General features: G+C 52.5%; 1 protein-coding gene across 2 annotated transcripts; it reads left to right on the plus strand.

The window, feature by feature from the left end:
* On the plus strand, positions 1–25,697 carry Col6a2 (collagen type VI alpha 2 chain). Of its 2 annotated transcripts, none has more exons than XM_075979893.1 (28): positions 1–373; positions 7,159–7,307; positions 7,437–8,035; positions 8,236–8,256; positions 8,965–9,030; positions 10,326–10,379; positions 10,483–10,527; positions 10,853–10,879; positions 11,251–11,277; positions 11,366–11,410; positions 11,722–11,775; positions 12,202–12,264; positions 12,828–12,890; positions 13,065–13,154; positions 13,689–13,751; positions 14,262–14,324; positions 14,633–14,695; positions 15,148–15,210; positions 15,675–15,725; positions 16,090–16,125; positions 16,452–16,514; positions 17,339–17,401; positions 17,565–17,600; positions 18,045–18,090; positions 18,234–18,386; positions 18,547–18,999; positions 19,103–19,141; positions 24,664–25,697. In XM_075979893.1, the coding sequence occupies exons 1-28, from the start codon at positions 345–347 to the stop codon at positions 25,260–25,262; spliced, it is 3,123 nt and encodes a 1,040-aa protein (XP_075836008.1). In that variant the 5' UTR covers positions 1–344; the 3' UTR covers positions 25,263–25,697. The 2 variants fall into 2 exon arrangements, with proteins under 2 accessions (XP_075836008.1, XP_075836009.1); XM_075979894.1 differs by having other exon boundaries at positions 198–373; positions 22,186–25,697.
* Positions 25,698–27,320: the final 1,623 nt, after the last annotated feature.

Consider the following 27,320-nt stretch of genomic DNA (forward strand, 5'->3'; position numbering starts at 1 on the left):
AGACAGGGTCCAGCCCCACCGCTGCAGCAGCCTGTGCTGGCCGCTTCCTCCACCTCGCCTCCCTTTCCTACCCTCCCCCAGCTTCTTCTCCGGCTCCCCTCGCTCCCCCCATACCGCTCCCCCTTAGTGGCTCCGGCATCCCCACCCGCTGACCCCGCCCATCCGCGGGGCCGCAGCGCCTCCCGGTGGTCGTGCTTCCCAGGCATCCGCCCGCCCGGGGCAGGGTTAAAGTGGGAGGCCTCTGGCTTCGTCCCCTCCCGCTCAGTCCCGGTCCCCTCCCTCCTACCCACTCGGCGCCCGCATCTCGGGCCGTCAGGACCGGGCCTCTTCTCGGAAGTGCCCAGATGGCCTCTTTTTGGAAGTGCCAAGTCAGGTAAGCTTCATGTGGGGTCGAGCCTGACTTGGGGAGAGGAGAAACAGGGTTCAGGAGCTGCACCTCAGGGGTGTACGGTGGAGGCTGAGTTCTCAGGGGTCACCGTTCTAGCCAAACTGACTGTCCAGCCTGGGGTTCTAGTATCCAGCTGGCCCCTAGTCTATGCCGTACATAGCCTGATTGGTGTGCAGGTTTCCTCTTGGTCTGAACTCCACAGCTTTCTACTGACCACTGATGGCCCAGACTCCCCCTACTTCCCCAGTCCACAGAGTGCCTGGCATCTGGTCAGACCCATGGCCATTTCTAGCAGGTCTGAGTTATCTCTGGCCTGGAGGACATCTCCCGAGGGTTAAGGAACCTAAATTGTCTCAGTGGGAGGACATGGTGTGACCTGGACTTGAACACGGGCCCTGGTGTCCTCTCTGCAGGCTCCAGGAAAGGGGATTCCTCCTGGGGAAAGTATCTGCCACTTGAACTAGCTCCTCAGATGGACTTCAAGGGTGCTCTGTGTTCTACAGAGGAGTCTCAGGTCCAATGGGGGGCAAGCCAGATGCTCTCAAGGAGATACCAACCCTCACGCTGAACCTCCTCGGTGCTTAGGGAGAGACACAGGAGCTGAGGGACCCTAAGATGAGGGGGACCCAAGTTAATATCTGTCACTCTCGGCTCCATCCCACCCCTGGGACTCCCTGGAGCACAGAGGATAACAGTAGAGACACCTTCCCTAGACAGAACAGCACAGAACAGCCCTCATGAAGCCTGGGTGTTCAGGGACTATCCTCACGCTCACCTGAAGACATGGAGCCAGTGCCACAGAGGGACCAGGTACCTAAAAGGAAGGTTTGAGGTTCAGAATAACTCGCTGGGTTTTTTTTTCCCAATTAAATAGTTCAGGCTTTGAGGCCAGCACTCACTTAACAAGAAAAAAGAAAAGGAAAGGGGCATTTGAGAATTCCTCTTACAAATATTGGCAGTAAAGCAGGTATCTGCGGTCCCTTAGAGAGAAGAGGTAGGGCCAGGAACTGTACTTGGACCTAGGGTTCCAAGGAACAAGTGATGTCAAGTGCCACAGACCAGACCGGGGGAGCTGAATATGGGAGTGTAGAGCAGCCATTCTGAGGACTGTGCGTTAGTCTTGGGGGACAATAAAATTCTCTGTCTAATGAAATGGTGTCAGGGAGCCGGCACAGACTTTGGAAGAAGCAGACAAGGCTGCTGCCACTTGGGCAGTTTGTCTGCTGGAGAGTGGGCTCCTTCCTGTCCAGCAGTGTTCTGCCAGCAAATCCAGGCAGCTGTGCTTTGGAAGGGGCCTCTCAGCAGGACTTGGGAAACACTGGGCACTAGGGGCTTTCTGATATGACTTTCAGAGTCCTGGATGAGAGGGACTGGGAATTTTCACAGACCCTGGCAGACACCAGCCATACCCGCCCTCCTGGAGGAGTTCTGCTTTCTGGTCTCAGATAAGGTCAGACTTAGAAGCACTTACTGGTCTCAGCTAGCAGGGAGTCTGGGCGCCAGGATACACAGTGTAGATTGCTGTTCACCACCCAAAGCACCCAGTTAAGATGTGGGGATGGTATGCTTCCTAGAAGGCAGGTGGCTAGTGTGGTTTTGTTTATGTGTTTGTTTTCCTTTTACATGGTCCCACATTTCAGTAAGTCAGCCTTGCTGTGTCTCTTTCTGCTCATTTATGAAAAATGTAAGAATCTAGGAAACCCCACAAATAGACAGGGATTGTGGGGTACCTTCCTAGTCCATGTGGCAGACAGGGAAACTATCATGGAGAGGAGAGCTCAGTTCTAGGAGCCCCTAGAGCCGTGTGTTGCCAGACACCCACAGAAGAAGCGGGGCAGAACCCGTGTCCTTTGGTCTCTGCTGATGTGCCCATCTTGGTGTGCCTCAGTTAGGCAATGTTATCTGGTCACTGGCCATTTGTAGGCTTATGGTGATTCGCCCGGCCACAGTTTCCCTGTGTTCCTAATAGATGTTCTTTTCTTTTCTTTTCTTTTAACTGCTTGGCTATGTGGTGAGGCCCTGGAGAGGGAGGGGAAGGACTAAATCTCTGTATACGTACTCTGAATGCATGAAGACATAGCCAGAAGTGGAACTTTTGGCAGTTCTGTTTATAATCTTTTGAGAAACCATCAAGGTTTTGACACCAGCTTCACCACCTTACACTTTCATCAACAGGGCACAAGGTGGGGACCTTGTGCTTCATTTTGCGTCATATCCCTACCACTTGTCATTTCCTGATTGGTTGGTTTCACTGAAAGAGACAGACAGACAGACAGACATGTATACACTAGGGCTCAAACCTGGGACCTATGCATGCTAAGCAAATGCTCTACCACTGAGCCACACCCCCAATCCTGCTCTGTAGTTATTTTTATTATTAAATAGGTGTATAGAACTGGTTAATATGTTTCCACTTTCATCTATGATTGAGTTTTCTTCAAAAAGATTTGTTGATCTAGCTAAATATTTTGTCAATTTTGTTTGTGTTTTCTAAGTATCAGGTTTCGTTTCATTGACTTTCTCCATTTTTCCTTAATATGCATCTTGTTTTCCTGTACTCATCTTTATTATTCTCCACTCCCCATGGATTTACTCCGTTGTCCTTTCTCCACTCACTGTAAGGTGGGCTGTTGATGTGAGCTCTTTCTTAGCCTTGGTGTAGCCTCTTACAGCTGTGTGCCTCCCCTCTCAGCATTGCTTCTGCTGTGTGTGTTTTGGAATTTGTTTATTGGTTTTTATTCATTTTAAATGTAATTGGTTTTTTTTTCTTTTAACTTTTTGGTCCTTGGGGCCCACCACCCAGCTCCCAAATAAATCACACACGGAAACTTACTCTTACTTATGAATGCCCGGCCTTTGCTTGGCTTATTTCTAGACAGCTTTTTAAAAAATTATTCTGTCTACCTTTTTACCTTTCTTCTATATTTCTTTCCTTCTTACTCCGTAGCTGCCTGTGTATCTGGGTATCTGGGTGGCTGGGTGGCTGGGTGGCTGGAGGGCTGGGGGGCTGGCCCTTGACATCCTGTCTCCTTTTCTCACTCCCTCCACGTCTCTCTCTTTATTCTCTCTGCCTGGAGCTCCACCTATCCCTCTCCTGCCTCGCTGTTGGCCATGTGACTCTTCATTAGACCAATCAGGTGTTTTAGACAGGCAAAGTAACACATCTTTGTATCATTAAACAAATATTCCATAGCATAAACAAATGTAACCCATCCCAAACTAATATTCCACAACCCTTGTGTTTTTTTTTATTTGTGGGTTGTTTTAAGAGCATAATGTTTAATTTCCACAATTTTGTGATTTTCCGAGTTTCTCCTTGTTACCAATATCTAACTTCACTTCTCTGAGGCTGAAGAAGATGTATTTTTGGGTGTCTGTCTTGGCAAAGCTATTGACCTGGGCATTATTGTGTCTACCTCCCATTGCCACAATCCTCTTCCTGTCTGGACAACATGACTTCCCAAGGACTTACAGGACTGAAACTTTATTCCCCTTATTCTCCTCTGTTCCCACTTTGGAGCCATTCATGACAAAGCCATGACATGACCAGAGGAAATTAGAAAGTTTCTGCAGGTGCCCGTGGACAGGGGCAGGTGGGGGGATCAGAAGGAGCCCAAGAAGGCTTCATGTTTTACTCAAGCTGATTCTTGTCACAGAGGCAGCCTGAAACTGTAAAACACAAACAAACAAAAAAGTCAAGCCATCAGAGAGGAGGAGATTCTGAGGTCCAGAGCTACTCCGTTATTGGACTCAAACCTCCAGTTTTCAGGAAACTGTCACACATAACATGAAAGAATGACGCTTTCCAGGATGGAAGAGAATTGCAACGGCAGATAAACAGTTGTCACATCAGTAGATGTACCAAGAAAGAGGGGAAGGCATAGCTCAGTGGTAGAGTGCCTGACCGATAAAGGAAGAAATAAATCACTAGGACCTCTATATGACAGCAACTCAGTGGTAGGTCTACTTGACAAAGACTTTAGGCATCTTTAAAATGCCTTAAGAACTAATGGAGGATATAAAAAAGTTTGGGGAATAATGTATGAATGAAATGAAAATGTCAACGAAGAGCCAGAAAGAATTAAAAATAAATGAAAAGATCTGAAAAGTACAGAATTGAAATAAAATTTTTTACTAGAGAGAGTCAGAGGCATATCTATCTGCACAATTGGAAGAGAGAATCAGTGAACTTGAAGACAGAAGAAGGGAAATAGTCAACCTGTGGAAAGAGAATTCTTGAGAAAAGTGAATGAAGCCTAGGGGGCCCATGGAGCATCATTGAGATCAACAAAAGCTCTATAGGAGTCTCCTAAGAGGAGAGAGGGCGGGGAGTAGAGAGTTTGAAGAAATGATTTCTGGGAGAACCTCATAGATTTGATTAATGGCATGGATATAAACATCCAAGAAGCTCAAACTCCAAGCAGGATGAACTCAGAGAAGCCTACACTAAGACCCATCATAATTTAACCCCAAGGATGACATCTTGAAAGCCATAAAAAAAAAAAAAAGACTTGTCAAGTACAAAGGAGCCTTGACAAGTTTACTGGTAGATTTCCCATGGACATTTAAGTCCAGAGGCCGAGGGTCAATACAGTCAAAGTGCTGGAGGTAAAACACTATCAGCCAAGAAGCCTGTTTCTAGCAAATTGTTCTTTGAAAGTAAGAGAGAAACAGACCTTACTAGAGCAGCAACTGAACAAGTTCATCATCACTTCCCTTCCCCTGAGAAGAATGCTAAGGGAAGCCCGGAAGGCTAACATGAAGGATGACGGACAATAACTAAGCCAATCTCAGAAAAGGGAAATGCGGGCAACTGTTAAAAGCTAGTGTTACTGTAGCCGTGGAGGGAGCTCCAGTGTTTGTTTTCGAAAATTATTTGAAAAGCATTTTAAAGGAAGCAATTATTAGTTTAAGAGCTAGTATTTCTATTTTTATTTGTAATTTCAAAATTTCTTTGCTATATAATTTAAGAAACTAGTACATTAAAATGTTAGTTATGGGGATGGAAAGATGGCTCATCTGTTCAGAGCACTGACTGCTCTTCCAGAGGACCCAGCTTTGTTTCCCAGCACCCATGTGGTAGCTCATTACAGTATGTAACTCCTGCTGCAGGGGATTGAACACCCTCTTTTGGCCTCCTTGGGCACCAGGCACACATGTGGCACACATACATGCATGCTTGCAAAAAACCTATCCACATAAAATAAAAATAAAATAAAAATTTAAATGTGTATTAGTTATGTTTTTTTTTATTTTAAAGACTTATTTATTAATAATGTATACGGGGTTCTTCCTGCATGTATCCCTTCAGGCCAGAAGAGGGCACCAGATCTCATTACAGATGGTTGTGAGCCACCATGTGGTTGCTGGGAATTAAACTCAGAACCTCTGGAAGAGCAGGCAGTGCTCTTAACCTCTGAGCCATCTCTCCAGCCCTAGTTATGTTTTGAAATGGTAAATGGTGAGCCTTCTGTATTCACTTTTTCCTCATCTATAAATTCAATCAATCACAGATTGAAAATAAAATAGTGTCCATGCTAAATATTGACAGACCTTTTACTCCCTGTCAGTGTCTTTAAATGTCATATAACAAGTATTTATATAGAATTTCCATTGTACTAAACATAAATACCAGTCTAAAGATGATTTCAAGTGTATAGGAGGATATAAGTAAGTTATATGCAAATACTGTGGCTTATTATATAAGGGAGATGTGCAGGCAGACATAGTGCTGGAGACAGAGTTGAGAGTTCTATATCTTGATCTGTAGGCAACAGGAAGTGAACTGAGTCACTGGATGTAGCTTGAGCATTAAAGACCTCAGAGCCCCCCCCCCCCGTGACACTCTTTCTCCAATAAGGCCATACCTACTGCAACAAAGCCACACCTCCTAATAGCTACTCCCTATGAGCTTATGGGAGCCAATTACATTCAAACTACCACACTCCTGTATAGTCTATTTCATCTTTTTTTGAGAGAGGATCGTGCTATGTAGACCAGCTGGTCTTGAGCTCATGGCTTCTGTCTCAGACTCCCAAATGCTGGGATTACAAGTGTGTGTGCAATACCTGATACCTTCCACCCTTAGCATCGAATATGCTGTTTGCTGATGCTACTTATTTTTCAACTAAAATCCTATAACATCTGAAATCTGGAGTTCTTTCTGTGATTGAAGAAATTTTCCAGATGACAAGTTAGGACACAGTCTCCCCAGGAGCACCGCCATAGAGAGTCCAGAGGTTTTGCTGCACCCACAGAAGGGAAAAGGTTGCCCCTAGTCTGCTGGCACCTGGTGGAAAGTTATACTAAAATTCACTGTACCTGACTAACCCTGACCCACTCAGTCCACACCAACGCCCACGTGAAGGAGGATCAGGCTATAGGGAGCGGGTATGCCCGGGTCCCACACTGAGCCTAGGACCTGCCCACGGAGTAGTAAAGTGGGCGTGTGTCTCCCTCCTCCTGTTCCCAGTGCAGGCCCCGGAGAGGGATGTGTAAAGAGACATGCTCCCTGGTGTTTCCAACTCACTCAAATGATCCAATCATGTGTACTCTGCCCCCAGACAAAAGGGAAAGGCTGGATGTCTGAATCCAGCCTAGAACTGAGCCCTGCAGCCAACAGAGTTGGGGAGCCACACTTCCCTGTGGGTGGGGTGATAACATGGAGGCCCCTGTTTCCTCAGGCAATTACCAGCTATGTGCACCCCACCCTGGGAGGGCAGCCATGTGTTTGTGGGGGTGTCTGTAAATGGTCCCCTGTTTTATTGCAGGACATCAGGGCACATGACAGCTGTCAAGATGCTCCAGGGTTCTTTTTCTGTGTTCCTACTTGGGGGACTCTTGGGAGTCCTCCACGCTCAGCAGCAGGAAGTCATCTCTCCTGAGATCTCCACCACCGACAGGAACAACAACTGTCCAGGTACCTGGGCGGGGCTCTGGAGTTCTGGGACAGATCTGTATTCATAGGGTGAGGGTGGGCTAGCCCCGACTTGGCAAGCCCTGATGGGTTTAACATTGTCACGCCCCTCCCCCCTGCCCCCAACTCCAGAAAAGGCCGACTGCCCTGTCAATGTCTACTTCGTGTTGGATACGTCGGAGAGCGTGGCCATGCAGTCCCCCACAGACAGCCTGCTCTATCATATGCAGCAGTTCGTACCGCAGTTCATCAGCCAGCTGCAGAATGAATTCTACCTGGACCAGGTGGCCCTGAGCTGGCGTTACGGTGGCCTGCACTTCTCAGACCAGGTGGAGGTGTTCAGCCCACCCGGCAGCGACCGGGCTTCCTTCACTAAGAGCCTCCAAGGCATCCGCTCCTTCCGCAGGGGCACCTTTACTGACTGTGCCCTGGCCAACATGACACAGCAGATCCGGCAGCACGGAAGCCGAGGGGTGGTCCACTTTGCTGTGGTCATCACCGACGGCCACGTCACAGGCAGTCCGTGTGGGGGCATCAAAATGCAGGCCGAGCGGGCCCGTGAGGAGGGCATCCGGCTCTTTGCTGTGGCCCCGAACAGGAACCTAAACGAGCAAGGCCTGCGGGACATTGCTAACACCCCTCATGAGCTCTACCGCAACAACTACGCCACCATGAGACCCGACTCTACTGAGATTGACCAGGACACCATCAATCGCATCATCAAGGTCATGGTGAGCGCTGGGGCAGAGGTTAAGGATAGTGTCCACTCACCAGTGAGGCAGCAGTCAGAGTACAGTGGATCCCCCTGTGAGTGAGGCAGTTGGTGGAAGTCAGGGTCAAGTCCTCTCATATCCACGATCCCCAACCAGACTCAGGAAGCATCTCACAGGTCCCCAGGCTCAGGCTAATCCAGTCTCTGTCTTTTCTGCAGAAACATGAAGCCTACGGAGAGGTGAGTTGTCCTGTCACTACAGCCCAGCTTATGCTGCCTGTTGGCAACCAAGACTGCTGACCCAGCAGAGGGCCAGGACCTCATTTCCCAGGACCTCGAGCAGACCAGAGCGGCAGAAGGACTGACGTCCACCTGCTCCATGGGGCCAGATACTCTTGAGCTTGCACGAAGCCCTATTCCATCCCCAATCCAATCCTGGCTGTTGAATCCCTAGAGGGCCAGTACTAGAGTTCTCTACCAAACACATGACTTCTGGGGAAGCTGAGGCATGTCCCAGACCGGGGGCTTTATCCAACCCAGACTGGAAGCCGTGTACCTGTCTCGGGGTCCTACAGCCTTGGGTACCCAAAGTCCCACCCACTCCTTCTGTGGAAACAAGCCATCCTAGAGCAGCTACTTCCAAGAACAGCACATCAGTCCCTGTATACAGATGGTGCCTAGCCATGACCAGAGCTCGTTGGTCCTTGTTGTTGTCTGTCATTGCTTATTGCAGCCTCTCTTACCCCAAACCTGGCTAGATGATTTGACTAATCACCGGCCCCCACCTATCTAGTACCCTGTGTGTCTGGTCCTTCCTTCCACTCTGCTTGTCTGTATGGGTGTTTGGGAGCTTCCTCTGAGAGTCTGAGGTTATGCCTGTCCCCACTCCATACCCAGCTGGGGACTTGACCCACCAACCTGACCTGCTGTTTGTCTGCCTCATTCCAGTGCTACAAAGTGAGCTGCCTGGAGATTCCTGGGCCCCATGGACCCAAGGGCTACCGAGGACAGAAGGTAAGAGGCCTGGAGAGCGTGTGGCCCGTGCTTCAGGAAGCCCCTGACCTGCGGGAATTCCACAATGAGGGCCAGCTGGCTGTGGATGACTCAGCACTTCCAAGCTTGGAAAACCTAAACTTCGGATTTTATCCATTCCCTTTCAAATGGTATTTTGAGAAAAGTAGGAAATGTTTAAGAAGTTTTTTTTTTTTTAATATGCCACTTAAAACTCATTTGTGAGGTAAGCAAGGTTCCTGTCAGTGGCGTGGTTGCTGATTGACAAGAGGCATCCACTTGGAGGCTTATTTGATTCTAGGCTTTGAGGACTCTGCTTTGAATGGCTACCTGGTATTTTCCTAACAACAGAGCTGTGTAAAATAAATCCCTTCCGATTTCACCACCTTAGCGTCTTTAACCAACAATTCACGGGTCAGAAAGCAGAGGGGTAGGAAGGAGATGACGCCAGTCACATGCAGAGGCTTAGAAAGGAGGTAGCACATCCTCCTTTCTAAGTGAGTGAGAGCCTCTACAGCAGCAGGCTGGGTGAGGTGTCTCCTGCGCCAGCCACTCCTTGGTCTGGCTTCTTCCAGTCCTGACCGCAAGTCATGCCCACCCTGCTACGGGGCCACCATACCACTTACACAGAAGTGATCGAGCCCTTTGGGTGACCCAGGGACTTCAGAGCAGAGCACAGCTGTGACCTGCAGGATATCTGACCCCTTGCTCTGCTTGATCTCCTCCATCCTCTTTCCTTTGCCTCTTGTCTTCTTCTCTGTCCCTTTGCATTTAAAGTGGAAGGATATTAATAAGTTGTTGCCTTTATTTAGTGGTGTGTGTGTGTGTGTGTGTGTGTGTGTGTGTGTGTGTGTGTAAGGTTAAAACTTTAGCTCCCTGGGAGTCTAATTTTATGTAGTTTTCTGAAGCTCCAGTCTTTCTAGTTCTGTCAGTCCATGTCGTACCCATGCCAATTCCTTTCGAGAGGAATTAATGTCCCATGAGTGCCATGCTGGCCTCTGGAGAGCCCAGGGTCAGCTGTGGTCCGGGCTATGGTACAGAGGTCCCGAGCCCCAGCATCCCCAGCTGAGAAGCTGCTCAGCCCCATTTGCAGTGTGGCTTTATGGAGAGCTGTCATCAAGACTCGGAGAAGAGTCAGCAAGAGCCTGGTGGGGACCACCAGGGCTCTCAGGGGCACCTGACCCTGTCCTAAGATGTTCCTACCTGGGGAGGGACCAACAGCTTCTGCCATACCACCTCTTGCAGATGACAGGATTCCCTTGCCTCAATTTACCCTTTACCCTGTCCTCTACTTTTAGGGTGCCAAGGGCAACATGGGAGAGCCAGGAGAGCCTGGACAAAAGGGACGACAGGTAAGGCCCCCACATAGCCTCTGGCCCCTGACCCGACTCCCAACTACTCTCCCCACCTCCAGGGTTGGGGTCACACCCAAGGTTCATTGTTCCTTCTTCACAGGGAGACCCTGGCATCGAAGGCCCCATTGGATTCCCAGGACCCAAGGCAAGTTCCCTACCTAGGGCTAGGATGGGGGAAGGGAAGTGGAGGAAGGTCAGTTTGGGTCAGTTCCCCACCCTGCCCTTTGGGACGTCCACAGCCCAGCCCCTGTTGCCAAAGAAGAGGAATTCCTCTACAGTTTGAAGATCACTCCAAAACTATGCATCCAGCTGGACCCCTCTTCTCTCAAGCATGCGTTCAGGACCCACATATGATCTCTAGGCATGACAGTCACTGCTGGGTCTCGGCTGTCCGCGTCTGTCTCTTCAGGGTCCCACTGCACTTGCAGGAATGCCCTTGGTAACACACTGTCTTTTCCTTCTGCCCTTAGGGTGTGCCTGGCTTCAAGGGAGAGAAGGTAGGTTGGCATAGAGAGCTACTGTGCCCTGACAGCCCACAGCCTGTGGGCTCCTGGAGGCAGACCTAGGTACCTCCCTCGCCTGGAGGCAGATCTAGGTACCCCCCCCTACTTGGAGGCAGACCTAGGTTCCCCCCCTGCCTGGAGGCAGACCTAGGTCCCCCCCCAACTGCCTGGAGGCAGATGAAGGTTTCCCCCCCTGCCTGGAGGCAGACCTAGGTCCCCCCAACTGCCTGGAGGCAGACCTAGGTTTCTGGCCTCATGTTTGGGCTTGCGGGGGCGGGGGGGGGGGGATCTACATTTGCATCCCAAAGACAACAGTGTCTGTGAAGCTTGGAAACTCACTAACACTTCACTTGCCTCTTGCACAGGGTGAATTTGGATCAGACGGTCGGAAGGTAAGCCTGAAGGGATGGGTGTGCCCTGTCATGTTGCTCGGAGGGAACACGGATTGGGGCTAACCAGTCCTTTCTCTGTCTTCTCCAGGGAGCCCCCGGCCTAGCTGGCAAGAATGGAACTGATGGACAGAAGGTAGAGTCCCCAGCCCCACCCTGACTGCTAGCCACTGCCTCTCCCCACATGCTCATAAGTCTATTCGCACAGATACGTACTGCACACATACACACACACACACACACACACACACACACACTCGTGCATGTGGTGAGGACAGTCCACACCCATGCCCCTGGCCTGATCCTGGGAGTCTGTCATGAAGACAGAATGCAGCAAAGTGGGAATCACCTCACCGTTCTGTGCTCTGACTAGGGTACAGCTGGCGCCATCACTGATGCGTGTAGACCCCCAGATCTACCCTCTGATATTCCCTCTTCTTCTTTCAGGGAAAACTGGGCCGCATTGGACCTCCAGGTTGCAAGGGAGACCCAGGAAGTCGGGTGGGTAACTTCACCATCCTCTCTGTCTATCACATGAAACGTCATTCAGGGGACATGGCTACCAGGCTGGACTGGAAGCAAGTCTTTGGATTCGCTCTTCTGCCCAACCTCTCCCTGCCTGGTCTTCACCCCAGTCTGGAGCTCTTCTAGTCTTGGGGTCCCAACCCACCCACCCCCAGGAGCCTATGAGCCAACCCTTGGACATACACAATTTCCAGACCAGATGGAGCTCGAAGTCCTAGGCTGGGAAGTTCTGAAACCTGGATGCCCATCAAGGGCAGTGTTAGGCATGGCTCCTGTGGAGCCAGGACCTCAGAGCCTGAGTGAGCAGCATCTCTGGCGGCAGCTCTGTGTCAGTGTTCTTGACCCGTGGGAAGCATAGTCCACCGTGGCAGCATTCAGAGAAGCCTTTCTCACCTCCCTCAGGGCCCCGATGGATACCCTGGAGAAGCCGGAAGCCCTGGCGAGCAAGGAGACCAAGGTGCCAAGGTAAGGACTTGGCTAATAGCTCTAGAACACACTGTCACCACCCTCAGGAATCCCTGCCTTGGGACTCCCTATGCCAGCTCACGCCGGGGTGAGGGGACAGCCCAGGCTGTGAAGCCTAGCAGGGAGGTCCCATCCTCAGATTCACTATTCAAGAGCAGGGTCACCAGTCACCTGTGGCACAGCTTGCCCACCTCCCCTTCCAATCTGGCAGAGACCCTGTGTCGTCCCCACCACTGCTCTTGGTAGCCTAGACCTTTAGCCACAGAATAGGCAGCCTTCCCTAGGAGACCAGACCATGCCCCTTCTGCCTGCTTCTTCCTTTGACTCCCCTCCCTAGCAATCCTGCCATCACCAGGGCCTCTCACATAGGGCCCCTTCCCCAGAGGGGGCAGCAGACTTTACACTGGGCTCATGGGCTGGTCTTTTGGGTACCATGGCAAGTTCTTCCCCCATTATGCCTGGCATTCTGCATGCTCCAAGAATATGAGGGAATTTAGATGATCCTGCCCCACTGCCCAGTACCTGTCCATGCGAAAAGCTGATGTCTCCCTCAACCCTTCCAGGGGGATGCTGGCCGCCCAGGACGCAGGGGACCACCAGGAGACCCTGGAGATAAGGGAAGCAAGGTGAGTTGCTGGCCTGTTCACTACCCTTGCCCAGGATGTGATCCACACGGTTCTATGCCCTCACACGTGTGGGGAGGGACGGTACAGAATGACTAAGGGAGACATCATGTCCTGGCCCTGGTGCATTCCTCAACCATGCTCCCAGCCCTGCTGAATTGTCCCTGCCCCACACAGGGATACCAAGGCAACAACGGAGCTCCTGGAAGTCCCGGAGTGAAAGGAGGCAAGGGAGCACCTGGACCCCGTGGACCAAAAGGAGAACCCGTGAGTTTACCCTAAGTCTCTCAGCCTGAACCAGGCCCCTGCTTTGGGCTCTTCTGGGGCACCACTTTGGGCAGCAAGGTTGATGAAGGGCCATTGGCAAATGGCACTGAGGATGGGCAGAACCCTCTGTTGCCCGTCAACCCTTTCACTACCGTTCCAACAAAGCTTCCCCAGGGCTGGACGTGGTATTGGGAACCCCATCCCAGGGCTGATCCTTAGAAGAGACAGTCTGAGGAGGCCTAGTAAGGGAATGATCAGGAATGACCATACTGGTTATCCAAGCCACTCCCAGCCATTGACCAGGACTTCCAGCCTGACCAGGAGCACCCCCACACCGAGCCCTGACTCCCCCGACTGGGACAAAGCTGGCACAGAAGCAGTATGAAGACAGAGCCACAACCCCAAGCAGATATATGGGGAGGCAACACCAGGCTCAGGGTCCCCAGCATCCTAGGGAGAGCAGGGCTACAGGTGGCCTGCGTGGCCCTCCCGGCCATCTCACTCTTCCCTTGTCCTCACGTCCATTCTCTGCAGGGACGCAGGGGAGATCCTGGAACCAAGGGCGGCCCAGGCAGTGACGGTCCAAAGGGGGAGAAGGTGAGTTGCTCTGTAAGGACCCAAAGGGTCTGCTCTGGACTCTCCCCAGAAAGCTGAGGGGCTTTGGTCCCTGCACTGTCTGAGACAGTAAGAACCAGACAGGCGAGCTCCCACTCCCAGCTGTCCGCCGGGCTTCTGGAAGGGCGCCGCCCATCCTATATGTGCCCTATACAACTACTTAGGCTCCGTCTTCCAGTATCTCCACGGCAGACATACACGTTCCCGCAGCTCCCACTGCCACAGTGGAAGGCGGTGAAGGAGTTCTCCCCTGAGCTGGTTAGGGTCCCTTCGCCCCTGGAGTGGCCTCAGTAGGTCTGTGGAGATGAGGGGATGTCAGGAGGAAGGACACTGCCATTCTGACACCGCCCTTCGCACACCAGGGTCTTTGTCCTAGTGGACTGAATAGCTCATTCCTCTAACCCCATCACCCCATCCCCCTAATACTGCCTCTGGAGAGGGGAACTCCGAGTTACTCCCTGGCAAAGCCTGACCAGACCTGTCTTCTCACAGGGAGACCCTGGTCCTGAGGGGCCCCGAGGCCTGGCTGGAGAAGTTGGCAGCAAAGGAGCCAAGGTATGTAAGGCAGAGGGTGGCAGATACCAGACAGAAGGGGGCTATCTCCAGGACAGGAGGAGCAAAGGCCAGGGTGGGGGAGGCCACACCCAGGACAGGGAGTAACAAAGGCCAGGCTGGAGGAAACTGTGCCCATCGTCTTCCTGCCTCACTTAACCTCGCAGATCCAGCCAAGGCAAGACCACTGGTGGGCAGTGGGCCCAGGGCAGGTTGGCCTCACCCTGAACCACGGGGTTGAGGTCAGGACTCTAGATGCACTATTAGACCGCAGCAACTCACTGTCTTCCCCTCATTGCATTTCTTCTCAGGGAGACAGAGGTTTACCTGGACCCAGAGGCCCCCAGGGCACTATTGGGGAGCCCGGAAAACAGGTTGGTAGCAGGACACTAGAAGCCCTGAGGCCATGACAGCACCTGCCCCCCAGCTCCCACCCACTCCTAACCCCATTCTTAATCCCTAACTTCTCCACCCACTTCAACCCTCCACATATCCCCTGTCTTGTTCCATGACTCCCTACTCCCTACCCTTCCCCCAACCTTTTATCAAGTCCCAACTCTGCCCCCAGGCCCCTAGCCCACTCCCAACTCTGCCCCCAGGCCCCTAGCCCACTCACTCTGCCCCAGACCTCCTACCCACTTCCCACCCTACTCCACAGTCCTACAAGCCCATATTTACCTACTCCCCACTCATCCCAACCCCTAACCCCAGGCAAGGTGGTGGCCCTGGTGCCAAGACCTACCATCTTCTCCGAGCTGGTCAAAGCAGGTTAGGTCATCACCATTTCAGGTGACAAGGCCACCTCTGACTGCTCTCCTGCCCTCAGGGATCTCGAGGAGACCCTGGTGATGCTGGGCCCCGTGGAGATTCAGGACAGCCAGGTCCCAAGGTACGTCCCTTCCTCCGGTCGATATGGGATGGGGCCCAAAGCAGTTGCCTGTGGAGGAACCCCAACAGAAAGGTTTCAGGAGAAGCTTGGATGCCTGGAGGAAGAGAGAGGCCTCCAGTGAGCCTCCTGTTCCCAGCTCCTAGTGAGACTGGAGAGAGCAGCAGGAGACCATGCAACCTGTCTTCTGCCCTCCCCAGCAATGACCTGCCTGAGAAGATGGCAGGGTCCTGAGGGATGGACAGCCATTTGGGTACTGCATGATCCTAGTGGCCTCTCTAGTGTGTGCCACAGCCCCTGGCTTATCTGCATATCAATCACACACAATCCCGTCCAGAGGTGGACAAGCAAGGCGAGGCTCACACTTTGTATTCTTACCCTACTCAAGATACCCCCAGTCTTCATCTGCACTATTTGGAAACCACCTCCTCCTCAGTCATTTCAACTAACTCAACCTTCTCCTTCAGGGAGATCCTGGAAGGCCTGGATTCAGCTACCCAGGACCCCGAGGAACACCCGTGAGTCATGGCGTAGAAGAAGAACCCCCAGGAAAACCCTGTGGACTGGGTCCCAAGGCTTCTGTGGTTCCCTTGATGTGGGGACTAGGAATAGGGAGGGGGCGGGGGCCACCTGTCACTTGGTGCAAAGGCAGATCCAGCCAGCACTCAGAGACACCAGGGGTTAGATATAGCTCAGGATTGGCTCAGCATGTGTGGGTTCTGTGACCTTTACCTGAGGTGTGTGTGAGCTTCTGTATAAATTCTGATATCCAAGAAATCATAAGGGGTGATCCCAGCTCCAGGGGATGGTGGGCTTCTCTGCCTGTACTTAGACTTGGGGTCTGTGACTGAGCCACCCGTCGGACCTTTGCTTGCTTCACAGGGTGAAAAAGGAGAGCCCGGCCCACCAGGCCCTGAGGTACTTGGGGGTCTTGTCCTGGTTAGCCTTTTCCTGGTGGGGTCGTGGAAGTCCTGCATGCCATGTCCACTTGGGAACCATCTTTCGGGCATGTCCTTGATCCAAGACAGGTCACATGAGCCCTGGCTGGGCTTTAACTGGTGTGGTGGTTCCTGTGTTGTGTCCTTTTCCAAACAAAACCCAGGGCTTCCCTGAAAATGCCCAGAACTCTGAGTGTGGTTTGTACTACCTCCGAGCTCCTGGAGGTCTGTGGAAAGTCCTGTCATGTGGGGTGGGTGGGTGTATGCCACCCACTGCCCACAACTAACATGTGTCCTGTGTCACAGGGAGGCCGAGGAGACTTTGGCCTGAAAGGAGCACCCGGAAGGAAGGGAGACAAAGGCGAGCCAGTGAGTGTCATCATCCTATGCCCAGGGCAATGGGCTAGCGCATGAGGAGGGCCTAAGATTCCTGGGAAAACACCCAGCCTGTCTGGCAACAAGCCCTTGATGGGAACGGTCAGACTCAGAGGCCTCCTCTACTCTTCACCCCATCCTCAGCCAGCACCTCCTACTGGTCCTTTGGCACAAGCCTGGCCCATATCGTCTTCACTTCCATGTCTCTAGCACCCTTGGGTATCTAGATGGATGTATGGATGCAGGAGGAACAGTGAGGGCAAGATAGCACAAATAAGGATGGGTGGCAGATGATGGTGGGTGGATGATGGATGGATGGAGGATGGATGGATGGATGGATGGATGGATAGATGGATGGATGGATGGATGGATGGGTGGATGGATGGGTGGATGGATGGATGGATGGATGATGGGTGGATGGGTGGATGTATGGATGAATGGGTGGGTGGGTGGATGGATGGATGGATGGATGGGGTTGGCAGTTCAGTGGAGGGATGGTAGGCTGGTGGGTAATGGATAAATGGGTAGGTAGATTAGGCACACAGAGTGACTAGACGACCCTGGGATGTAGCAGCGTGAGTTATCCTGTTACTATCTTTGAGGTCCTCAGTGGCCTTCTACTCTCTCTTGCCTACCAGGCTCTGGTAACAGCAGCTCAGGACGTTCCTGGGGTGATATCAGATTCAGGATAAAATGGGTGATGCAGTCATTCATGCCACTATACTCCCAGCAAAAGCCATTGACAGGGGAATCAATACTTCTATGGGGCAAAGAGACCTGCCAGGGCTATATTGAGCCTACTTTCCTATTCCCCACAGGCTGATCCTGGTCCCCCTGGTGAACCTGGACCTCGAGGACCAAGAGGCATCCCAGGACCTGAGGTAAGCCACCTCTATCCCTTAGGTCCATAGCTCCTGGGCCAGCCAGGCTGATGTACACAGAGCATCCTTAGTGGGCCCATGAGTCGGTACGCACTGAGTGGTGGCACCAGGAGCGACTTGAACCCATCAGTCTCACCTCTCACTGCTGTCGTTTGTCTTCCAGGGAGAACCTGGCCCTCCTGGAGACCCTGGTCTCACGGTAGGTATCACGTAGTGTGGAGTCAGGACCCTTGTTTGTAAGTGTCCTTCTCTCTTCTGAAAAGCAAAATCCAAGAGCATCAAGTATAGGGGTTTGGCAGGGCAAAGTCAGAGGAGGAGCTCAGAGGGCAAAGTTAGCAGGCATCCAGGCAGAGGTCAAAGCCAACAGGTTTGAGGTTGACCAGGGACAAGGTCAGAAGATGAATCAAGGCTGGCAGGAGGTTGAGAGGGCAAAGGCAGCAGTGATCAAGTTGGCAAGGACAAGACCATTGGGTAGGAGTTAGTGGCATGGGTAAGGTCATAGGGCAAAGCTGGAGATGTAGGTACCTCTACTCCGCATATTGGCACAGACACCAGCAGACATGGGGTCAGGGACTCCTATGGAAGCTCTCATGTGATGGCAGGTGCTCCCTGCCTAAATGCACCCACTGGGGCTGTGTTGCAGGAATGTGACGTCATGACCTATGTGAGGGAAACCTGCGGGTGCTGCGGTGAGTTGGCCTAGTGCAAGAGTGCAGGAGGGATGGAGTGTGTGGGGCGGGATCACTCAGGGTATCCCTGGCCCTGTACCCTACGGGTCTTCCCACTCTCTACACACTCACCCTGTCATTCCCCCACACACACATACTTCCAGACTGTGAGAAGCGTTGTGGTGCCCTGGATGTGGTCTTCGTCATTGACAGCTCTGAGAGTATTGGCTACACCAACTTCACCTTGGAAAAGAACTTCGTCATCAATGTGGTCAACAGGCTGGGCGCCATTGCCAAGGACCCCAAGTCTGAGACAGGTCAGTGAAGGCCATGAAGGACCCTGAGGCAGAAACCAGATCCCTGCCTCTAGCCAGGATCATGGCTTTGCCTGTGATTTCATTCAGGGTGGCTAAGCCCAGGTCACCAAGGTGGGAAAACAGGCTGGTAGACACTGTTCCCGTTTTTGTACCCTTGTAGGCACACGCGTGGGTGTGGTGCAGTACAGCCACGAGGGCACTTTTGAGGCCATCCGGCTGGACGACGAACGAGTCAACTCCCTATCCAGTTTCAAGGAGGCTGTCAAAAACCTCGAGTGGATTGCCGGTGGCACCTGGACGCCCTCTGCCCTCAAGTTCGCCTACAATCAGCTCATCAAGGAGAGCCGGCGCCAGAAGACCCGGGTGTTCGCAGTGGTCATCACAGATGGGCGCCACGACCCCCGCGATGATGACCTCAATCTCCGGGCCCTGTGTGACCGAGATGTCACCGTGACAGCCATCGGCATTGGTGACATGTTCCATGAGACTCACGAGAGTGAAAACCTCTACTCCATCGCCTGTGACAAGCCGCAGCAGGTGCGCAACATGACACTGTTCTCTGACCTGGTGGCTGAGAAGTTCATCGATGACATGGAAGATGTCCTTTGCCCAGGTGAGTGGTGACACCCGGTACATTTTCCCCTAGCAGGCTAGTAGGTGACCACCGAGGGCCCAGCAGGAACTAATAGAGACCTGTTCTCTTTTCTCTCTTCTAGACCCCCAGATCGTGTGTCCAGAACTTCCCTGCCAAACAGGTAACCCGGGTGCCTGAGACCCTAACCCCAGACAGGCAGAGCAGGCCCAGCATCCTTCCTGTTCTAATAGCCAGGGATGCAGCAAGGAACTGTGCAGCCTCAAGGGTGTACCATTGTGGAGGTGCTTCCTTGGGGAGAAACCCTTGAAGTTCACCCCTGGCATGGTAGAGTCAGGAGCTCAGGGTGAGGACTGGCTGCTGGGAGCATATAGTGTCATTCTGAACTCCTGTATGGTACCATCTGGGCAGAGACTGCTGGCCTGGCTGTGCTTGACGCTTAGCCATTGGCCAAAAAGACATTTCAAGACAAAGGGAGTCTCATCCAAGAGTCTAAAGTCTCCCCACCACTGGGGACTCTTCTTTTGGTCCATGGGGGCCAGGCCCTGGACAGACTTAGCTGGAACCATCTATTTGCCAGGGCCTGTCAAGCTCTTGCCAAAAGATGCAGCCCTAAAACTGATGGGCAGAGTGGCTGGTGTAAGATGGGGAGGGGGGGGCAAGCATGCTGCTGCCCACCAGTAGTGGCTTTGCTTCTAACCCTGCGGCTGCCTTTGTGGCCTTCGTGGTAGGAGGCTGGAACCCGAGCTGCTACTCCCAAGGGAGCATAGAGGGGGTCCCTGATGTGCTGAGAGTCCCTGCCAATGCCTCCCCAGACACTGCTGCAGAATAACTGGGCAAGAGCCTCAGGGAGATGCCCTGGGGCCTCGGGAGCCTTGCAGTCTGCTCTACAAGCCCTGCCCCTCCCAGGAGCATTGAGTAGGGGGTAGGGTGGTTTTGATGGCCTAAGGCCCACACTATGCAGCTGCATCTCCTTGCAAAGTCTTGACTTTCTCGGCCCCTCCCAAAGACAAGGTGGCCACTGAGCATGTGCACAGGCCCTGAAACCACTCAACAGAAGGGACCATGTGGAACTGGGAGTCAGGGTCTCACATTATTCAGCAGAGATCATTACCAAGAAAACACTCTCAGGGCATGCCTTGGCCTCAGCCACCCCGGGGAGGATTGTGTGAGGCTCAGAGCATGGGCCTCAAGTTGCCGGTTCTGGTATCTGTCAAAGGCTAGGGCTCTGTCTGCAGGGAGACCCCCCAACCCCAGCTCCTGGCACCTTGATTAGCTCCCAAGTGAACTGTACCTTTGGTGTTGGACTGTAGCGCAGTATTATACAGGATGTAAACCTTTAGTGAGGTTTGTGTAAGGGAGGCTGATGTCATAGATGGCTCCATCCCCGCAAGGCAGAAGCGGACCTTGGCCCCTGAGTCTTGCTCCTGATCTCAGTGGGAAACGTCCAGAGTGTGACAGCAGCTGTGGGTTTCTGTGGCTGTCTTTAGGGAGTGTTCCCCCTTGTTGAGCTTCGTCGTCAGGACAGGAGGTGTTGGATCTTGTCGTTGTGACTCCTCATGAGGTTTCTTTAGCTTTGAAAGCGATGGTCGGTCATGTTGATTTTTTATTGTTGGCTGAGCCTTGTTCCTTGAGGCATAGCCCTGGCTCTTGGTCTACCTCGGTTTTGCCTGCTGAATGTGGTCAGTTCATGCCTTATGGAGGAGAGTTTGCTTCTGTGTTCAAAGAGCTGTCTCTCTGCATCTTCCTTTCTGGTGATATCTGTGTCTGGCTTGTATAGAATGACCGTGGGTGACAGGGTGCAGTGGCCCAGGATGGGGGCCAGGATCAGACAGTTTCTACCTGTGGGCACACCAGTTCTGGAGGGTGGCAAGATCAGGAGGAAATGGGGATGGCAGCCTACGCTAAGAGCTTAGGACCCCACATTTCCCAGCTCCCTAACCCCCTTCTACTGACCTTCTAAAGCACATCTGCATTCACTGCTATATGAAATTTCAAAGTGAATTATGGTGTCTGAGGACACAGTGACTGTAGACGGTGTCTTTACGAGTGAGGTCGTGGGTGAGCGTCCTTGTGAGCATTTCTGATGTGAATACAGTGTTAACAACACACTTCCAACTCTGACATAGCCCTGACCCTCTGAACCAAGTAGTCAGCCCTGCCTCAGGCCAGGCATGGGGTCAGTCCTTAGGGACTGCTGAGAGTGTCTGACAAGCTCAAAACTGCAGGGAGAAAATTGGTAATGGCCATGGCATCAAAGACTGCAGTGAGACCTGAGCACTGGTTGTGGAGAAAAGAAACAAGACCCTTTAGAGAAGAAAGTGTCCTCAGGGAGGCCCCGGGGTCCTGGGGCCTAGTTCTGTGTTGGACACATTTGGGTTTCCTCGTGGCTCCTTGATTACCAGAGAAAAGGGAGTGAGTTTGGCCATGACATCCATTGAGTCATCCCTTCTCATCCAAGCAGGCGCTGGAAGCAGAGAGAGGGAGGAGTAAGGGGGGGGGAGGGTAAAAGAGGCAGGGAGAGGAAGATGCAACAAAGGAGAGAGGAAGGAACAAAGAAAGAAAAAAGAGAAATAGAGGCACAAAGGGAGGGGATAGGACAAAGGGACAGAAGCAGAAAGGGATGGAGAGAAAGAGGCAGATGGAGTCACAAAAAGAGAAGAGAAAATAAGAGACGGGGAAGAAGGGGGAAGAAAGAGGGGGTGGCGAGGAGGAGAGGAGGGAAGAAGAGAGGCTCTTGCTCTCCCATGATGTCTGCACCACTATCCTGGACCTTCAAGGACAGGTCCTGGGATAGCAGATCATGTCTGGGACAAAGTGTCAGCAGTGTGGTTCTGTCTGTGGGCGCTTTCCGGAGCTGACTCGTCTAGGGGGGCCGAGACAGAGCACTGAACTGGAGGAGCTTACAAGATTTGTGCACATCTCTCAGTTGGGTTTGGGCGCTAATGCTCCATGCTGAGTTTCCCTCGAGCTCTATGGACACCCCCAAACTGCTACAAGGCTAAGTCTCCTGGGCTGTGTTGCTTGCTCTCAGCTTCTTTACCCCAGCAGGCCTCCCGCCTAGGTCAGATACCACACCTGCTCAATCTCTCCCTTGCTCAGTCTCTTTGGTCCTAACTACTGTCTGTGGTCAGAGGCCTAAGGAGGGCTGGAGGCCAGCCATATCCACTGGAGCCCCTAAAATCTTCTCTGGACACTCCCTTACAGATGAACCATGGCCTGGCAGCAAGCCCCCGGTCACCTTCCTCCGCACGGAAGAGGGTCCGGACCCTACCTTCCCCAAGACCATCCCCTTGATCCAGCAATTGCTAAACGCCACGGAGTTCACTCAGAACCCATCTGCCTACTCCCAACTGGTGGCTGTGATGGTCTACACCGCCGAGAGGGCCAAGTTCTCCACAGGGGTCGAGCGGCAGGACTGGATGCAACTGTTTATTGACACCTTTAAGCTGGTGCACAGGGATATCACAGGGGACCCAGAGAGTGCCCTGGCACTCTGCTAAAGCCCTTGGGTTCACCATGAGCAAACAGCCCGAGCTAACCCCTCAATTCTTACAGCTTCCAGGGCTGCCACCATAAGCTTAGGCCTTAGGCAACGGGGACCTGCCCTCCTAGTCCTGAGGCCAGAGTCTAAGTCTTTACTGTTATTCTCTCTGGAGGGTCCCTCCTACTCCCTTCAGCCACTGGCAGAGCTGCCATCCTTAGCTTGTGGGCACACTACTCCACTGTCATTTCCGTCTTCCCATAGCCTCTCTTTGTGTCTGTGTCCCCTCCTCTTTTGTTCCCCTCGTTCCTCTTTTTTTTTTTTTTAGCAAAGACATCAGTGATTGGATTGAAGGCCCACCTTAAACCCCAGAAGTTCACATCTGGCAAAGAACTGTAAAGGGCATTAATATTGAGGTTCTTGAGATGTAAACTTCTGGGAATCTTTCAGCTGAGCACACCGCCTCAGTCAACCTGAACTATCCTGTGTTTGAAAGCACAGATTGGGATGGGGTGCTATCTGAGTGTTTGGGGAGGTCTCCTCCTTTCCTGCTTCTGATTTGGTGTTCATGTATGTGTTTATAGCCTGCAAAAACCATAGGGATGTAACAAGGGCCTTAAGGTACCTCCGCTTCTGTCATGCCCAGTAAATCAAAGTACCAAAGGTACCAGAGCAGGTCTACCACTGTGCCCCCAACACCTGCATGTCCATCCAGGTCTCTGGATATAGGAAGGCATCTCAGTCACATGACCAAGAACCATAAAGGCATCCTCTCCCGGTGTGGGGTGAGACCTATCCTCCTGGGAGGGTGACATCCCCTCCTTGCTATGAGGTCACAGATAGAAGAAAGGACCCCCACAGACATGGAACGCAGAGATCCCTGAGTCCCCAAACTCACAATTACAAATGGATTTTCACCAGACTTTCCTGGTTTCCCCCAGGCCCTGTAGCTGTTGATGTTAAGAAAAAGTCCCCAAGCCAACCACCCCTACTGTATGTCTGCCTCGGAGCTTGCGGTAGTAGCTGTGAGGATGCCTGTCAGTTATGAGGAGCTAAGAAATCCAGTTGTCTCCCAGAGACAACTTTCTAGACACTCTGAGCAGATCTGAGCAGATTCTAGAGATGGTGACGGGTCAATAAATAAGTTATGTGACTAGCAAGCTCTGTAAAAAGACCCTATCTGCAGGCACTCCCTGGCTCAGAGCTCAGTCTCAGGGGGAGTGTGAGCTGTGTTAAACATGTTATAAAAAGCTGAAACCTGTAACTTAATGCATTGCTGTGGTCAAATGGCAAGCTGGGCTAGTATACACAGGGATGGACCCTCACGCACCACTGGGGTTGGATGGGGTGGGGGGTAAGCACTCTGGCAGCTGGGGCCTGCCTCAATATCTGTGGTCATACATGATTGGAGTCAGGCTATTCTCAATGCGATTCCCTGGGGTCCCAAATGGCTGGGCCATGGCAGCATGTACAGGTGAGCCGAGCTCATCTTCCTCTAGGGAGAGCCTAGATGGATGCCCAATGAATAGGGGGCCAGGCCCCAGTCCATGGTCTCTGACACGTGCATGGCAGTGTAAGTGTGGTCTCAGCTTCCATAGTACTGCGTGTCAGGGCTGGTGACCATCCCCTAGAGGAAAGCATCTCTTGGTGTCAGTGAGGCCACAAAGGGCCTACCTGTACTCCTTCAGCCATACCCTAGCAGCAAACCAAAAGCTACAGTGAGTGACAGGACACACGGGCTCTTTCTCTTTCTGGGCAATGTGCGACTCAGACAGACAGCTCAGAAGTGGCCCCTGGGAGAGGGAGTCAGGTCCAGAGGCCCTATCATGCCTCCCAACAAAGTTATGTGAGTAACTTTATCTTTGGCTGAGGGTGGTCTTTGAACTGTTGAGTGTCCCAGAGGTTTAGGATGAGACATGCTTGGTGACAAAAGATGGATCTTCTGGCCCCTAGCCAGATCTCTAGTCCTCTAGTTTGGGACCACTTAAGAGACAGTCTCAGGGAAAGGCAAGTAGACTCCCAAAGGAGCCTGAGCCAATTACATCACCTGAGATGGCTCTGATGAGGTCCATTGTGGCTGTGGGCAAAGCCCCAAAGTCCCATGATCTGGGATCCAGTGGGCAGAGTGTAGGCAGAGATGGGATAAGTCTGGAGCTGGCCACCCCTTGCCCGCCTGGGCCCACCTTACGTCTTCCCTGCAGAGCTATATGTGGCCCAGTGCACACAGCGGCCTGTGGACATTGTCTTCCTGCTGGATGGCTCGGAGCGGTTGGGCGAGCAGAATTTCCACAAGGCCCGGCGCTTCGTGGAGGAGGTATCGCGGCGCCTGACTCTGGCACGGAGGGACGATGACCCACTCAACGCCCGCATGGCCCTGTTGCAGTACGGCAGCCAGAATCAGCAGCAGGTGGCCTTCCCACTGACCTACAACCTGACCACCATCCATGAGGCACTGGAGAGAACTGACTACCTCAATTCCTTTTCTCACGTGGGTGCCGGCATCGTGCATGCCATCAACAATGTGGTGCGGGGTGCACGGGGCGGGGCGCGGCGTCACGCAGAGCTCTCCTTTGTCTTCCTCACGGATGGAGTCACGGGTAATGACAGCCTGGAGGAGTCGGTGCACTCCATGCGCAAGCAGAATGTGGTGCCCACCGTGATCGCTGTGGGCAGCGACGTGGACATGGATGTGCTTACCAAGATCAGCCTGGGTGACAGGGCGGCCATCTTCCGGGAGAAAGACTTTGACAGTCTGGCCCAGCCCAGCTTCTTTGACAGGTTCATCCGCTGGATCTGTTAGCGCCTGCCCACCGTGCCCACCCATCCCTCCTCCATCTCCTCTCTGTGGTGCTAACAGGACCCCAGCTCGGCCAGTCCATGTTGGACTGTACACTGGGTCTTCCTGGAGAGTGAAAGCCCTTCTCCCAAGGTCGGGACAGGAGGACTCTGGACCCAAGTCCCCTTGCCCTCTTCAGCTCCTCGGTGTTCCCTCCCACTTCTCCATCCTACTATATCTTGCTCTCGAACATTGGAGGACCCCAGAGTTCCCCCGCTGCCTTTGCCCCTCCACTCCCCCCTCCTTTTCATGCATCCCACATTTCCTTCCGAGGCTGTCTGCTGGCCTGCACCAGTCTTGCCCAGGGCCCTGCCCTTCTCTGCCCATTATTTCCTATATCAGATCAGACCTGAGAGCCCTTGTCACACACCCATTGGCCCAATAAAGGTTTTAAACCTCCCTGCTGCTGCCAGATCCCCAGTGTCTGTGCCCAACCGGGCCTACCCTAGGCATGTACCACACTGGGCCTTCTCCTAACGCTAAGGGGACACTTGGGCTATCTATACGCCCAACAGAATCCACCATTCCCTGGCTCCCAGCTCCAGTTTCTCTACCCTCATGGGGCAAGGACTCCCCAAAGGTGCTGACTGTCTACAATGTCCCTAGTGAGTATTCAGCAAATCCTCAACATGGACTCCACCCTGGCCAGTGAGCACTCAGCTAGATTTGCCACCCTGTGATTGTGAGCTGTCTCTTAGTCCCCAATCAGGGCAAGGTGCTAAGAGATTACCCCGTAGCTTGAGTGAGATACTCAAGGAAGGACATATAATTAGTGAATTGTGGATGGACAAGATAAATAACCACCAAAAGTCAGCCTTACTTCAGGTGGGTGATTTCCCCTTGCTCATACCCTGAGGCCTTCCACACTTACAGCCATGGAGGCTCCACAGAGAACTGTGGGTTCTCCAGGACAGGTGGGTCCTGGGCTGTGTCCCACCTACATGACTGAGCATGGCACCTGAGTGGCCTAGAGTTTATTCTCTGCAGAGAGAGAGGGGCTGGCCTGGTGTTTGTGAGGCCCTGGGCTCGAACCCAGCACAGGAAGAAAAGACAAAAGAACTAGAAAGGGGAAGCTCATGGGGTCATGGACATGGAGGCCAGCAGTCCAGGTTTGAAGTTGGCAGGGCTGGGGGCCCTGCCTGCACCATGGAGGATCTGTCCTAGCTCTGAGGCCTGAGAGGTGGCACTCCCCTTGTCTTCGGAAGCCAGCAGCACCACAGCAGGCCTCGTGAGATGTTCTCCCTGTGTCCGTCTGCCCAGATTCCCCGTTTTTCCGTTGCTTTTCAGAACTGGATACATTTTTCCTGCGCCTCCTGGTTTACAACAGGAGCTGATAGGAAAGACAGTTGTACTTCACAGTATATGTAGGGAACTACTTCCAGCTCCGGGGACTTAGAAGGATTTTTTCCCCCAAAAGTTGGACCAAGTAAAACTGGTGTTGACTCCTTGAGTTCTCCACTGGCTCTTCCCTCCTAATAGTAACAAGTTCTAATTAGTTATGCAGCTCTCGAGGCCGATTTTACCTCTACTTTTGGTACTGTAGATCTAAAGCCCTGCTATTTCAATCAACAGCCTCTCATTCCACTTCAAAAGTGGGCTGCATTGGTGGAACCTTGGCATCTCCCTCTCTCCAACCTCTCCCATTCTGGCTCACTCTGCAGCCTTTTCCTGCTCACAGCCATACTGACATCTAGTGTCCTCTGATAAGTTTGCCTGCTCCTGCCTAAGGACAAGGACTTGGCATCTTTGAACTTATTTGTTTATCGATATCAAAAGCAGCCATATCCTGCTGCATTCCTGGATGTGCAGTGAACATCTCTCTCTGGGAGGGCAGCTGGGGTTATCTCCCTGTTTTGCATTTTTGTGCCTTTGGTGGACCCTTCCCATTTCTTTTGGTTTATCTTCACTAAGTACCTTATTTTTCATTTGCTGAACACTTAGGCTTTGTGTATACTTAAACCGCTTGCTTTAAGAAATGTTTATAATCACATGACTCTCACTAGTGTGCTTGGCTACATCGGA

This window comes from Microtus pennsylvanicus, chromosome 7 (genome assembly GCF_037038515.1).
Source record: "Microtus pennsylvanicus isolate mMicPen1 chromosome 7, mMicPen1.hap1, whole genome shotgun sequence".
NCBI classification, from domain to species: domain Eukaryota; kingdom Metazoa; phylum Chordata; class Mammalia; order Rodentia; family Cricetidae; genus Microtus; species Microtus pennsylvanicus.